General features: G+C 39.7%; 1 protein-coding gene across 4 annotated transcripts in view; it reads left to right on the forward strand.

Moving 5' to 3' along the window:
- ERAP1 (endoplasmic reticulum aminopeptidase 1) overlaps positions 1 to 14,440 on the forward strand; it is a 42,423-nt gene that overhangs the window by 13,311 nt on the left and 14,672 nt on the right. For all 4 annotated transcript variants that reach the window (XM_038532268.1, XM_038532270.1, XM_038532269.1 and 1 more), the window contains 7 exons: positions 1,678 to 1,798; positions 2,565 to 2,719; positions 3,059 to 3,172; positions 4,773 to 4,904; positions 8,498 to 8,629; positions 8,774 to 8,845; positions 10,373 to 10,527. In XM_038532268.1, the coding sequence (XP_038388196.1) occupies positions 1,678 to 1,798; positions 2,565 to 2,719; positions 3,059 to 3,172; positions 4,773 to 4,904; positions 8,498 to 8,629; positions 8,774 to 8,845; positions 10,373 to 10,527 (881 nt within the window). The remainder of the gene's footprint in view (positions 1 to 1,677; positions 1,799 to 2,564; positions 2,720 to 3,058; positions 3,173 to 4,772; positions 4,905 to 8,497; positions 8,630 to 8,773; positions 8,846 to 10,372; positions 10,528 to 14,440) is intronic.

Below are 14,440 nucleotides of genomic sequence, written 5' to 3' on the forward strand. Positions count from 1 at the left end.
TTCCATACTGTGATATTGTGATTTATGACAAGAAATATATATACGTGGTCTTTGTCCCGGTTTCTAGCATGAAGCTCCTAAAACATGAGGAATTTCCTGATGACAGCTAGAAAGGTGTCTATCAGGTTAATGAGATGACTTGTGGAAAGCACATAGGTAACCTAAAGATGGGGGCTGGGTGCCGGAGAACTAGCCATGTGGTCTGAGGGTTGGGACTTTTGGCCACTCCCTCTTGACGTTCAGAGAGTGGTGAAGGATTGGGGATTTGAGTTCAATTACCTAGGGCTGATGACTTTATGAGCCCTGACTGTGGAGGGAAGCCTCTATAAAAACCTAAAAGGACAGTTCAGAGAGCTTCTGGGTTGGTGCAAGTGCGGAGAATCCGTGAGAGTGGCCTGCCTGGGGGATGGTATGGCAGCTCTTCCAATCTGGCTGTTTCTGAGTCATGACCTTTTATAGTAAGTAAGATATTTCTCTGAGTTTTAGGAGCTGCTCTAGCAAAGTAATGAAACCTAAAGAGGTGGTTGTTGCAACCTGCAAGCTCTAGCCTGTTGGTCAGAAGCATGGAGGGTAAGGTGGACTCGTGACTATCCCCTGAAGTGGAAGTGGGGCCAGTTTTGAAAGGCTCATCCTTCATGTCGTGGACGCTGGGCAGTGTTGAAACCAAGCTGAGTTGTGGGACACCCGGGTGGTATTGGAGAACTGCTTGCAGGTGTGGGGGTAATCCCCCACCCCCACATTGGAATTGGGACCCAGAACTCTTTCATATTAGTGTTCTTAGGTTTTTTATTTCTTTAAATACATTAAATGTAAATTTTACATTCTAGTAACTGTCCTATCTGAAGTCTTTGTGCGTCTGGTTCTATGGTCTGTTGTTTCTGCTGGTTTTTGCTTATGGTGTCTGGGTTCCTCGGCGTGTATTGAACTTAGGCTACCTGAGTTGAAGGTGGCTTCTTTCAGAGAGAATTTGTTTGCTCCTGTCGGGTGACCAGGAGCACTTACGAGCCCATGAATCACTTTAATTCAACCTCTTAGCTTCAGATTTTTAAGCTACCTGGTTAGTGTGTGTCCAGCTGCTACCGAGTGTGAAGATTAGCTTTTTACTGATTCTCTTAAGACTTCCATCAGCCTCCCCTCTAAAGTACCAAGCCTTTGAAAAAGATGTTCCCCCACTCCTGCAGGCTCCTTGAGGAAGGGGGTGGCTGTGTTTAGTTTACCCTTACAGCAAGGGTGTGATCCTTTTGGGTCCAGCTTTACGCATGGTGCGTCTTCTGTTGGACGTCCCATCTCGGGCGGGCTCTGAATTTTGTTTCCTATCCCCTGAGACCTCCAGTGCTGTGAAAGCTCAGATCCATCTGTATTAGGCTAGTGCCCTCAGGACAAAAGCTGGCTGCAGTGCTCTGCTGTCTATGGAGGGTCCTACTGTTACTTCATTTCTGGCATCTAACTTGACTTTTCTACAGTGTCATAAGAGCATTTTTAAAAAGATGGTTTTGTATAGGTTATCCAGCATGTTGTAGTTGATCAGAAACAGCATTAATATAAGAAACAGAACTGCTGATTTTCTTAATTGTCAACTATGTTGCGGAAGATGAAGCCTTAAACGTCTATGTTCTGTACAGTTGTGGAGAGAACCCACAATGGCATTTGAATAGCTGTCTCTGCCTTTCTCTTCAGGTTTCCATATATGCTGTGCCAGACAAGATACACCAGGCAGATTATGCCCTGGATGCCGCCGTGACGCTTCTAGAATTTTATGAGGATTATTTCAGCATTCCATATCCCTTGCCCAAACAAGGTAGAGATTTTGCACAGTTTTTGCAAATTGTGGCATTTAATGTTGTCAGCTGTGGATTAAATCCTCCTAATTGGCATTCCCATGTTTATCTCAGTAGCCCTTTAAGTCCTGAAACTCCCAGCAGGGGTTAACCATCAGGTTGATCCTACTCACCCCTCATCTATACAGTAAATTTCTAATAGCAGAAGAACTTGAAAAGGTTTCTGAGGCACGTATCGTGGTGAGAATCTTATCTTCTGACTTTAAAGATAAACCCTGCTGAATTAGTGGGGAGACAGCAAAGTGCGGAAGCTGCATTTTTTTTCATTATTGGCACACGTTTGGTAGGGATATAAAGGATGCTCAATAAATTTTTCTTGAACGCATACAGGGTAAGGAAAAATCTGCATTTTCCTTCTTAAGTGGGCTTTTAAAACTATTGTGTGTTTGGGATTTTAGGTGGATGGGAGCCTGGGGCATCCCAAGGCAAGTGGATTATTGAAGAGATTGTTAAAGAGTTTTCAATCCCTAAACTCCTCCTCAGATGGCTAGAAAGGGAGTCAGGAGGCCCAGGGCCCACCTCTGAGGCTGTCATGCAGCAGTAGAGCAATTCAGTGACTCTGAGCCTCTCTTTCTTGGTTGTGAAAAGTTCCTCCAGCCTAGAATGATTCCGCCCAAACCAGCTTGGCTTTTCTTAGGATCCCTACACCTATCCATTCTGAAAGCTAGTGTGTTTGGGCAATGTCTCACTTCAAGACAGCTAATAGATTTTTGTGTTGTTCCCAAGATCTTGCTGCTATTCCGGACTTTGAGAGTGGTGCTATGGAAAACTGGGGACTGACCACGTACAGAGAATCTGCTCTGTTGTTTGATGCTGAGAAGTCTTCTGCGTCAGATAAGCTTGACATTACTTTGATAGTGTCTCATGAACTCGCCCACCAGGTACACAAAATTTTGTTTTTAAAAAATTGTGGCAAAACTACACCTAGATTGCTTTTATGGGACAGAAGAGACTATTCATATTGACATACGAGTTGGATCGCTTCATTTTTGCTTTGCCTTTTTTCCATAGGAAAAACAATTTCTTTAAAGCATCAGGTGCCATGTTTTAAAATTACATTGAAACTTTTTTTTTTACTTTGCTGAAATATTCTATAAATGTCATTGATACACTGACATCATACACGTGCAATCTTTCCTCCTGAATGCCTTATGTTTATAGCTGTGTAGAGAAGCCAGTCTCCGTAGAAATGTGTGAATAATCTGCTGTTTTCCTTTTAGTGGTTTGGAAACCTCGTTACCATGGAATGGTGGAATGATCTTTGGTTAAATGAGGGCTTTGCCAAGTTTATGGAGTTTGTGTCTGTCAGTGTGACTCATCCTGAACTGAAAGTTGTAAGTATTTACTTATTTTTAACAGGTTGATCTGTCGTTTTATTCAGCTTTAGTGGAAGATATTTAATGATCTTCAATTATCGAATTCATTTTAACTCCCTGAGAGTCTAGAAAGGAATGGGGTTCCCAAAATGCTACTGAACTTCAGAGGTGTCACAAAGGCTTATTTCCAAACTGGATTCCTTATTTCCAAATCTGTGAGAGGTAGGAAATTATGTTAAATCTTATCTCACTTAATATCTTAAAAGAAATAGAAGTAATGACAACTTGTCTGTTCCATCTCATTTTCTCAACCTTCAGGTTGCTCACTGAAGGATTATTAAGTACAGATTGCTATTATTTCAATAGGATCCTACTTGCCAACTCAAAGAGGATCCTATTTGCTTTAGGTAACTGCACATTTGTTTATATAGGAGCCTACAAACTGAAGGCTTTGGAACCTTTACATTTTTATCTTAAAAATCTGGTGTTTAACTTGTGAAAATCACATGCAGTAAAGTTTTTCTTTCTTTTTTTATTTTTTAAGATTTTATTTATTTATTCATAGGAGACACACAGAGAGGCAGAGACACAGGCAGAGGGAGAAGCAGGCTCCATGCAGGGAGCCCAGTGGGGGACTCGATCCCGGGTCTCCAGGATCACGCCCTGGGCCAAAGGCAGACGCTCAACCACTGAGCCACCCAGGTTGTCCCACATGCAGTAAAGTTAAAAAAAAAAAAAAAAAAAAAAAAAAGAAAGAAAACTGTATATAAAAAAAACTGTATATAAAAGGAAACAAAACTCAAAAAGCAATCCTTCACTCTATAATTTTGATTTATGCATGTATTCTCATTTTCATCTTCCTGGACACATAATTTAGTTATAATGTCTAACTATTACACTACGATGGATCATAAATATTTTCCCATTTCCACATAACCCTTAAAAATAAAGTTGATTATCTGTGTATGTTATTCTATTGGGTAATATGCCCTAAGAAATCAGATTATACTTGGAGTTTGTTCTCCACTTTTTCTTTTTTTCTTTCTTTTTTTGACCACATGGTTTTAAACTTAACTTTCTTTGCTTTAAAATAAGATGGCGATGTTGTAATCACTACACACTTTAGTTCGTGGTTTGGCACTGTTTGGCTACAAGCATCATGGCTTTTCTTTCTTTCTTTTTTTTTTTTTTAAAGATTTTATTTATTTATTCATGAGAGACATAGAGACAGAGAGAGATAGAGAGGCAAAGACACAGGCAGAGGGAGAAGCAGACTCCATGCCAGGAGCCTGATGTGAGATTCGATTCCAGGACTCCAGGATCATGCTAAACTGCTGAGCCACCCAGGGATCCCCATGATTTTGTTTTTAAGTTAAGCTTGTCTTCTAAAAGGTAGTTAAGATGAACAAAATCTAAAAATCTAAAATGTTCACCTAAAATTGTTTGTTGGATGCTCTTTAGCAACAGCAATGCTATTTTATTTTGTAAAGTGTAAATATGGAAGAGGTTTGGGCCAGAAACTTGAAGTATAAGCCTGTTAACCCAGAACAAACATTAATCCTTTAATATTTTTTATCTAAAATAGAAATCACATAAGTGACATTCTTTGTTTCAATAGGAAGATTATTTCTTTGGCAAGTGTTTTGATGTGATGGAGGTAGATGCATTAAATTCTTCACACCCTGTGTCGACAGCTGTGGAGGATCCTGCTCAGATTCGGGAGATGTTTGATGAGGTTTCTTATGAAAAGGTAAAAATGGATTATAAGGGTACATTTTGGACACCAAACTGATAGACTTGGGTAGAGAGGTGATAGATAGGGTTGTGGGGTGGCTTTCCCTTCTTAAAAAACCACCAGATTGAATGCCTTCTATGCTGCCCCATGCTGCCTGGAGTTAACTTTTTACAGCCAAAGTTGCAGTTTGATTTGTAATCCTGAAGATCTTATAGTTGTTTTTTTCCATTTTGTCATAAAGTGAAACTTGATGGCCTACAGTAACTCTGCCTCTTATCATTCAACAATAGGTCTTGATCGTGTATCATCAGGCAAACATTCCTGCCTCCTGTAGCTTACCTTTCATTGCCTTCAGAACTGGTGTGTGATGAGTACTGGGTGTTATAATATATGTTGGCAAATTGAAATTAAATAAAGATTAATTATTTTTAAAAGTAGCCTTATAAAGTGAAAAAAATGGTTTGTATTGTTGAACTGCAAAATACTGTCCTATGCGATGTGTTTAATAACAGAACTGGAAATGGTTGCTAACATTTGATGGGAGATTATACATAAAAAAATCTTTATCTGGCTTTTCTGGACAAGGAAAAAGAAAAAACAAGGATTCTAGTCACCCTGGTTACATGGTAGGGGGCAGAGGGCTGTGTATTTCCCTTGGTGTAATGCAAGCTGAAGCTAAAGTCCTAGTTCTTCCTTCATGAGATCAAGGTTCTGCTTTTCCAATTCTCTTTCCATTCCCAACCATTTCTTTTGTCTTCAGCAAGGCAGAGAATGTCCTTTACCATTGTACTTGGTTATCTTAAATGTAATATACAGAATAGTATTTCTTTGATGTTTTCATCAGCAGTGCACGGGAGATAAAAACAGACATACAGAGGTGTATCTCAGTGGAACAGACTAGAGAGCTCAGAGACAAACCCACACATATATGGTCAATTTTTTGTGTCTGAAAAAGAAGCCAAGAATATACAATGGGAAAAGGAGAGTATCTTCAATTAATGACTGTTCAGCTTTCCCAACACCACGTGTGAAAGAATGAAAATGGACCACTGTCGTATACCTCTTGGAGAAAATAACTTGATTGAAGACAAAAAACCATAAAACTCCTAAAAGCAAATAAAGGGATAAAACTCCTTAACCTGTGACTTGGCAACAATTTTTTGTATGTGACACCAAAAGTGCAAGCAGCAAAAGCAATAATTAACAAGTAGGAATGTATCCAACTGAAATGCTTCTGTACAGCAGAAGAAATAATGCAAATGGAAAGGCAAACCTACAGGATGGGAGGAAATGTTTGCAAACCATATGTCTGATATAGGGTTAATATCCAACATAGATAAGAACTCCTACAGCTCAGTAACAATCTGATGGAATGTTGGCAGAGGAACTAAATTAGACATTTCCAAGGAAGACCCACAAGTGGCCAAGAAGTATGTGACAAGATGCTCAACATCACTAATCATAAAGGAAATGAGAATCAAAACCACAGTGATCTATCACCTTGCACCTCTAAGGATAGCTATCCTGACAAAGAGTGTTGGCAGGGGTGTGCAGGAAAAGGCACCCTTGTGCACTGTTGGTGGGAATGTAAATCGGTCCAATCACAGTGGAAAATGAAGTGGAGTTTCCTCGATATTAAAACTACAACTACCTAAAAGGGCTTCTGTAGTGAGTGCACACGTAGGACAGCTCTGTTTCTCTTCATGCAGGACTGACCTCAAAAATAAAACTACAGTAGGACCTAGCAATTCCACTTCTGAGTATTTATCTGAAGAAAACAAAAAATCCTAATTCAAAGGTAACACACACTTTCAAATTCATTGTAGCATCATTTATAGTAAGTAGCCAAGGAAGGGGAACAACTTGTGTCCACCGAGCAATGAATGGATTTAAAAAAAAAAAACAAAAAACGTGATATGCACATACAACAGAATATTAATCACCCTCAAGATAGAATGAAATCTTGCCATTTGGACAAAGTGGATAGACCTTGAAGGCATTACACTAAGTGAAATAAGTCAAAGACGAATACCATAAGATTTCACTTACATGTGGCATTTTCAAAAACCATTCCATTTTGGGCACAGAACAGAGTGGTAGTGGTCAGAGGCAGGGATGGGCAAAATGGGAGAAGGGGGTCAAAAGGTACAAATTTTTACTTATAAAACTGTTATGTCACTGGGCTGTAATTTACAGCATGTTCTGTAGTTGATACTACTGTATTGCCTATTGGGAAGTTGCTAAGAGTAAATCTTAAAAGTCCACATCTAAAGAAAAAAAAAAAAAAACAAGGGAATTGATGTTAGCTAGACTTAATGTGGTAAGTGGTGGTCACAGTATATACAAATATTGAACCACTATACACCTGAAACTAATAGGTTACATCTAAATTATACATCAATAAACACTTAAAAAAAAAAAAAAACCCAAACCAATCCTGTTGGCAGGGTGATGTACTCCATGTGGATATTCATGGATCTGTGCTTTGCCTGTCTGGTGTCCCCACCGTTCCCTATAGAGAAAAAGGAACAATGTAGGTCTTGAGAGGACATAAGAAATTCTCCCGTAAAGGGAGATTTTCTAATTACTTCTTAAAGGATGAACTGGGGCTTCCTAGGAAGAGAAGGAAGTAGGAAGAGCTTTCTGGGATGATGGATCCTGATTGCTTAGGGGGTGAGTGGAAGAGAAGGGGAAAGGGGCAGGGGAAGGAAGTTGTATTTAAAAAAAATGATGGAGGGGAAAAGCAAGGTCAATAGGAAAGCTTTTTTCTTTACTCTTGAGTGCATTGCCTCATTTATGTCACTTGTCCATTGGAGGCATTTGAATTTGGGGGTTCACAATCCACAGTAATGGGGGTCAAGGGTTGGGGGAGACTCTTTAACACAGGAATGTAGGTCACCAGGCCTTCTCTGCCACCTTTTCCTTTGTTCCTCCTGCCGTCTGTGCTCCAGGCTGCCTGTGCTCTCCCATCCCTTAACCGGTACCTCTGCTTCTATCGCTGCTTCTACCTGCCTGTCCCCACTGCTGGGCCACAGTGGCTGTGGGAAGGCAGGTGGTGCTTCACGTGTGGCTTCTGCACCACTGTCCACTGACCTGTGAATAATGGGCGCTGGCCAATGATGTTAATTTGCCCTGCGGGGAGGGTTGGTTGCTGTTAGAGAATGACGGCCCTGGGGGCCTAAGAAAAGAGACCGTTCTGTTCAACCCTTTGTCTAGACAGGTCTCAGGTTTTTGTTTTTGTTTTTTTAAAGATTTTGTTTATTGATTCATGAGAGACACACAGAGAGAGAGGCAGATACATGGGCAGAGGGAGAAGCAGGCTCCATGCAAGGAGCCTGATGTGGGACTTGATCCTGGGTCCCCAGGATCATGCCCTGGGCTGAATGCGTCACTAAACCACTGAACCACTGGGGCTGCCCTAGGCAGATCTAAGTTTACCCACTTTAAAAAAAAATTTTTTTTAAACCCATTTTCTTTAGTTGGGTCACAAATCACTAGACATTGAAGATATTGCCGTAGTTGCATGTTGAAAGGACTCTCCCAAGATAAAGTGTGATGACAGAGGAGATGATGATTAAACTAACAATGACTTAATGTTGTCTTTTCAGGGAGCTTGTATTCTGAATATGCTAAGGGATTATCTTGGTGCCGATGCATTTAAAAGTGGCATTGTCCAGTATCTCCTGAAGCATAGCTACAAAAACACAAAAAATGAGGACCTGTGGAACAGCATGGCAAGTGTGAGTATGGTTTTGTTGAGCTCTGTTTGGGGTTGCCGGGCTTATTACCATGTTTTTGTTTTTGTTTTCTGCACTCTATTAATCCCTCTGAGAGGGATCATGAGTGTTTTCTACAGAACCAAGACTAACATGTTTGGTTTTTAGATTTGCCCTACAGGTGGCACAGAGAGGATGGATGGCTTTTGCTCTAGGGGCTCACGTTCATCTTCATCGTCAGTAAGTTTTTCCATCTACGTGGGACCCCCTAAGCCCAGGTTTTTACTCTATTCTTCGCAGAAAACCTCTGTGCCAGACTCTGAGGTCCTCATCATATCACTCTTATTCCACATAAGGTTGTGTGGAGACTGACCATCTTTTTACAACTTCTCTTGGATGCTGTCTCCACAGGGAAGTTGGATAGCATTCTTTGGTAGCCCCTGTCGCTGGTCCTAATCAGCTTCGTTCTCTGGAAAGCAGTGAATGTCAATGACCTGTTTCTGTGGTGGATTGGGGCTGTCTCAGGCTGTGTGGGTCCTTTCCAAAGCTCTTCATTTCTGAAAAAAACCAGGGCAGCGAGCATTCTAGAGCATCTACTATGTGTCAGACAGGTGCTAAGCACTATTACCTCCTGTATTTCTTGCACCAGTCCAACGTGCAGGGTACTTCTATTTTAACAGATGGAAAAGTGAAATCTGAAAGCATATGCTCAGTAAACTGCAGAGTGGGGGGGTTTGACTTTAGATCCAATTCATGTTTTTAATCGCTAAGCTGCGAAGAATTCATAATATTTGAGGTCCAAAATAATGTGAGTCTCATTATCTGGACTTGTAGAATATTTTCACAGGCACTAAAGTTCAGGTCTAGAGATTCAGCTGACTTTTACTCACCATATTTTTATGTTTTCTGGCTTTTTGGTTTTTAGAGACCACTTTATTCAATAATTGCTAGTGATGTAGTGTTATTGTGTTACATCACAGTAATTTTGTGATGTATTTTTATCCTTTTACTGCCTTTTAAATATTCTTAGGGGTAGCCCGGGTGGCTTATTGGTTTAGCACCTGCCTTCAGTCCAGGGCATGATCCTGGAGTTCTGGGATCAAGTCCCACGTCAGGCTCTCTGCATGGAGCCTGCTTCTCCCTCTGCCTGTGTCTCTGCCTCTCTCTCTCTCTCTCTCTCTCTCTCTCTCTCTCTCTCTCTGTGTGTCTCTCATGAATAAATAAATAAAATCTTTAAAAAAATAAAATAAGTATTCTTAGAAGATTTTTGAGTTTCAAAGAATATATCCTCTTTTGGGTTTATGACTGTTGAGTATGGCCCATCTTGATGTTACCACTTTGGGAGGTAGAGGCTATTGACTGAACAGTTTTTCCCCCACCTTGCTTGTGTTGTCTGAGCCAATGTTGTTACATGGTTGTTGAAAGCCTGGCCACTTTGTCTCCCTTCCCTCCCTCCATTCACTCACGTGTCTGCTCAGTGGGGTGTGCCAAGCCCAAGGTGTGCCCAGTAGAACCACACAAAGTACCTGCTCTTAAGATGTGACCTGCGTATGTAGAGAAAGAGAACGAAGGGCAAACAGTCAGTGCTCTGAGGGGAATGCCATGGCAGGACACAGTGTGAGGAAGGGGGGGCTGGTGAGCAGAGGAAGGGGGTGAGGAAAAGCTTCACAGGGGTTGCCAACAGGTAGTAGCCCTGTGAGCGCAAGCCTGGTCCTCTGTTAGACTTGGGCGAGTGGTCCTATAGCTGGTTTCTTCTGTCTCCATCAGCACTGGCAACAGGAAGGCCTTGATGTAAAAACCATGATGAACACGTGGACGCTGCAGAAAGGCTTTCCCCTGGTAACCGTCACAGTGAGAGGGAGGAACGTACACATGAAGCAGGAGCTCTACAGGAAGGGACCTGATGACGCCTCAGAAACTGGGTAATGTTCTTGATGGAAAACTCATACTGTTGCCTAGAGAACACCTGCCTTGTAGGATGGAACTTGATTTTTCAGAGTGCTTTTACCTTGACCACTAAAATAGTCCATCGAATTGCTGTACCCTGTAGAGTTGAGTTACACACCACCATCTTCCTGAAAGGATAAATGTGGCTTTAAACCTTGGTTCGTCTCAATAGAACTGATAATGATGGTTTAAACATTTTCATTGTTTTGTCGTTTGATAGGATGAGAATTCCATTTACTGACTAGAAATGAACTCTGAACTAAGCCACGGCCACGAAATGTCTACAGTGCCTGGCATTTGGGTTGGAACTGATGACATAAACACTTAGGTGATTTCTAGGGATTTTGAGAGAGACTGTTGCTTCTTGGAAGTCTGATTTAGATCCTGGAAACTGTTCATCAGCTTTAACACTTCAGAAGGCCATCACTGGAAAGGAGATAGTGCAACCTGACTCACCCTGGATGGACAGTACTTTAAAAAAAATTATTTTGAAATTATTTCAGACTGAAAAGTTGCAAGAGCACAAAGAATTCTTATGTATTCTTTACCCAGATATGCATATATGTTAACTCTTTACTACGTTTCCAGTATCTCTCTGCCCCTCTCTCCCCTCCCTACTCTCCTCTCTAATTTTTAAACCCAAAATACGTATATAAAACCTAAAATATAACCTTTGTATATGTGTATGTATATCCATGTATCATCCAAAATAAGAGTTAAAAAACGAGCTCTCTATACATTTGTATGTGCTCTCTATATAGCACACATAAATATATTAATGAAGTTTAATTAACATACAATATCCTGTTTCAGGTATACATCACACGGATTCAATATATTTATACATTGCAAAATGCCAGTGATAGGTCTCACTTCCATCTGTCGCTAAAGGAAATCATTACAATACTATTGACCGTATTCCTTATGCTGTACGTTACATCCCATGACTTACTTACTTTATACGTTTGTATCTCTTAACCTCCTTTACCTATTTCACCTCCCTGCACCACCCCCCTTTACCAACAATTTGCTTCCTTTATTTATGAACCTTTCTGTTTTGTTTTTCAAGTATACATATAGGTGAAATCATATAGTATTTGTCTTTATCTGTAGGACTTATTTCACTTAGCATAATATTCAGTAGGTCCATCCCTTGTTGCAAATGGCGAGATTTCATTCTTTTTTATGGCTGAGTAATATTCCAGTGTGTGTGTGTGTGTGTGTGTGTGTGTGTGTGTGTGTGTAGCACATCTTCTGTATCCATTCACCTATTGATGAACGCGGGCTATTTCCATAATTTGGCTATTATAAATAATGCTGCTATAAACATCGTGGGGTATTTATCCCTTCAAATTAGTGTCTTCATATTCCTTGGGTAGATACCCAGTAGTATGATTGCTGGATCATGGGGTAGTTCTGCTCTTAATGTTTTGAGGATACTCCATACTGTGTTCCACGGTGGCTGCACCGTTTGTATTCCCACCAATAGAGCACTAAGTTTTCTTTTTCTCTACATCCTTGATAACAGTTGTTTCTTGTGTTTTTGATGGTAGCTATTCTGACAGGTGTGATGTGATATCTCATTGTAGTTTTGATGTGTATTTCCCTGATGATGAGTGATGTTGAGCATCTTTTCATGTGTCTGTTGGCCATCTGGCTGTCATCTTCAGAGAAATGACTATTCATGGCTTCTGTCCATTTTTTAATTGGCTTATTTGTTTTTGAGTGTTGAGTTTTAATAAGTTCTATACACTTTGGATACTAACCCTTTAGTGGATATGTCATTTGCAAATTTCGTCACTCATTCCATAGGTTGTATTTTAGTTTTGTTGGTTGTTTCCTTTGCTGTGCAGAAGCATTTTATTTTGAAGTAGTACCAATAGTTCATTTTTGGTTTTATGTCCCTGGCTTCGGGAGACAAGTCTAGAAAAATGTTATGGTGGCAATGTCAGCGAAATTACTGTCTGTGCTCTCTTCAGGGATGTTTATAGTTTCAGGTCTCACGCTTAGGTCTTTAATTCATATTAAGTTTGTTTTTGTGTATGGTGAAGGAAAGTGGTCCCATGTTTTTTTGCACATAGCTGTCCAGTTTGCCAACACCACCATGGTTGAGGAGACTTTTTCCTATTACTCCTTCCTCTTTTGTCCAAGATTAATTAAGCATAGGATCATGGATTTATTTCTGGGGTTTCTATTCTGTCCTATTGATCTGTGTGTTTCTTCTTATGCCAGTACCATACTGTTTTAATTACTACCATTTTGTAATAAAACTTAAAGTCTGGTGTCGTGATACCTCAACACCTCAAAAGAAAGTTTTTCTTTTTTAAGATTGTTTTGGCTATTTGAGGTCTTCTGTGGTTCCATACAAATTTTAGAATTGTTCATTGGAGCTCTAACAAATGCTGTTGGTATTCTGCTAAGAATTGGCATGAAATTTATAGTTCACCTTTCACGCTGTAGACACTTTAAGAATATTAGTTCTAACATTCCATGAACACGGAATGTCTTTCCGTTTCTTTGAATAGTCTTGAATTTCTTTCATCAGTGTTTTATAGTTTTCAAAGTACAAGTCTTTCACCTGTTAGGTTTAGTTTATTCCTAGATATTTTATTGTGTCTGCTGCCATTGTAAATGGGATTGTTTTCTTAATTTCACATTCCGCTGTTTCATTATTAGTGTATAGTAATGCAACAGATTTCTGCACATTGATTTCTGTACTCTGTGACTTCAGTAGATTTATTTATCAGTTCTTGTAGTTTTTATCAGCTCCGGGTTTTCTATGTATTTCTATTGTATCATCTGCAAATAAAGAGAGTTTTGTTTCTTCCTTACTAATTTGGATGCCTTTTATTATGTTGTCTAATGGCTGTGGCTAGGACTTAACAGTACTGTGTTGATTAAAAGTGGTGAGTGTGGACAGCTCTGTCTTGTTCCTGACCTTAGGGGAAAAGCTCTCAGTGTTTCATCATGGAGTATGATGTTGGTTGTGGGTTATATGCATATAAGGCCTTTATTATGTTGAGGTATGTTCCCTTTAGATCTATTTTCCAGAGGGTCTTTCTTTTTTTTATCATGAGGGGATGTCATACTTTGTCCATTGCTTTTTCTGCATCTATTGAAATAACACGGTTTATCCTTTTTCTTATTGATGTGACCTATCATGTTGATTTGTGTATGTGTGTGTGAATATTGAACCATTTTTGCATCCTGGAAATAAATCTGGCTTGATTGTGTATGATTTTTTTTTTTGATGTATTGTTGGATTCAATTTGCTAATACTTTGTTGGGGATTTTTGCATCTATATTCATGAGAGATATTGGCTTATAGTTTTTCTTATTTCTAATTGTGGTCTTTTCTTTTTCTCTTAAGATTCCTTAATATTTCCTATAAGGCTGGATTGTGGTCATGAACTCCTTTATCTTTTGCTTGTACTGGAAACTCTATATCTCTTTCCTTCTGTTCTGAATAATAACCTTGCTGGGTAGGTTATTCTCAGTTTTAAGTTTTTCCCTTTCAGCACTTTAAATATATTCTGCTACTCCTTTCTGGTCTGCAAATTTTCTGCTGAAAAATCAGCTGATAGTCTTAGGGTCTCTCTTGTATGTGACTTTCTTTTACTGCCTTTAAGATTTTTCTTTAATGGTTGATATTGTAATTGTAGTATGTCTTGATATGAATCTCTTTATATTCCTCTTGTTTGGGAGTTTCTGTGCTTTTTGGAACTGGATGTTTATTTCTTTCCCCATGTTAGTGAAGTTTTCAACCGCTATTTAAGTTTTCTACCCCTTTCTTCCCTCTTTTCCTTCTGTGACCACTATAATGTGAATGTTTGTCACTTGATGTTATAACCAGAGGTCCCTTCTATATTGCTCTCATTTATAGTTATT

The sequence above is a fragment of the Canis lupus genome, chromosome 3 (assembly GCF_011100685.1).
Source record: "Canis lupus familiaris isolate Mischka breed German Shepherd chromosome 3, alternate assembly UU_Cfam_GSD_1.0, whole genome shotgun sequence".
Classification (NCBI taxonomy): Eukaryota; Metazoa; Chordata; class Mammalia; order Carnivora; family Canidae; genus Canis; species Canis lupus.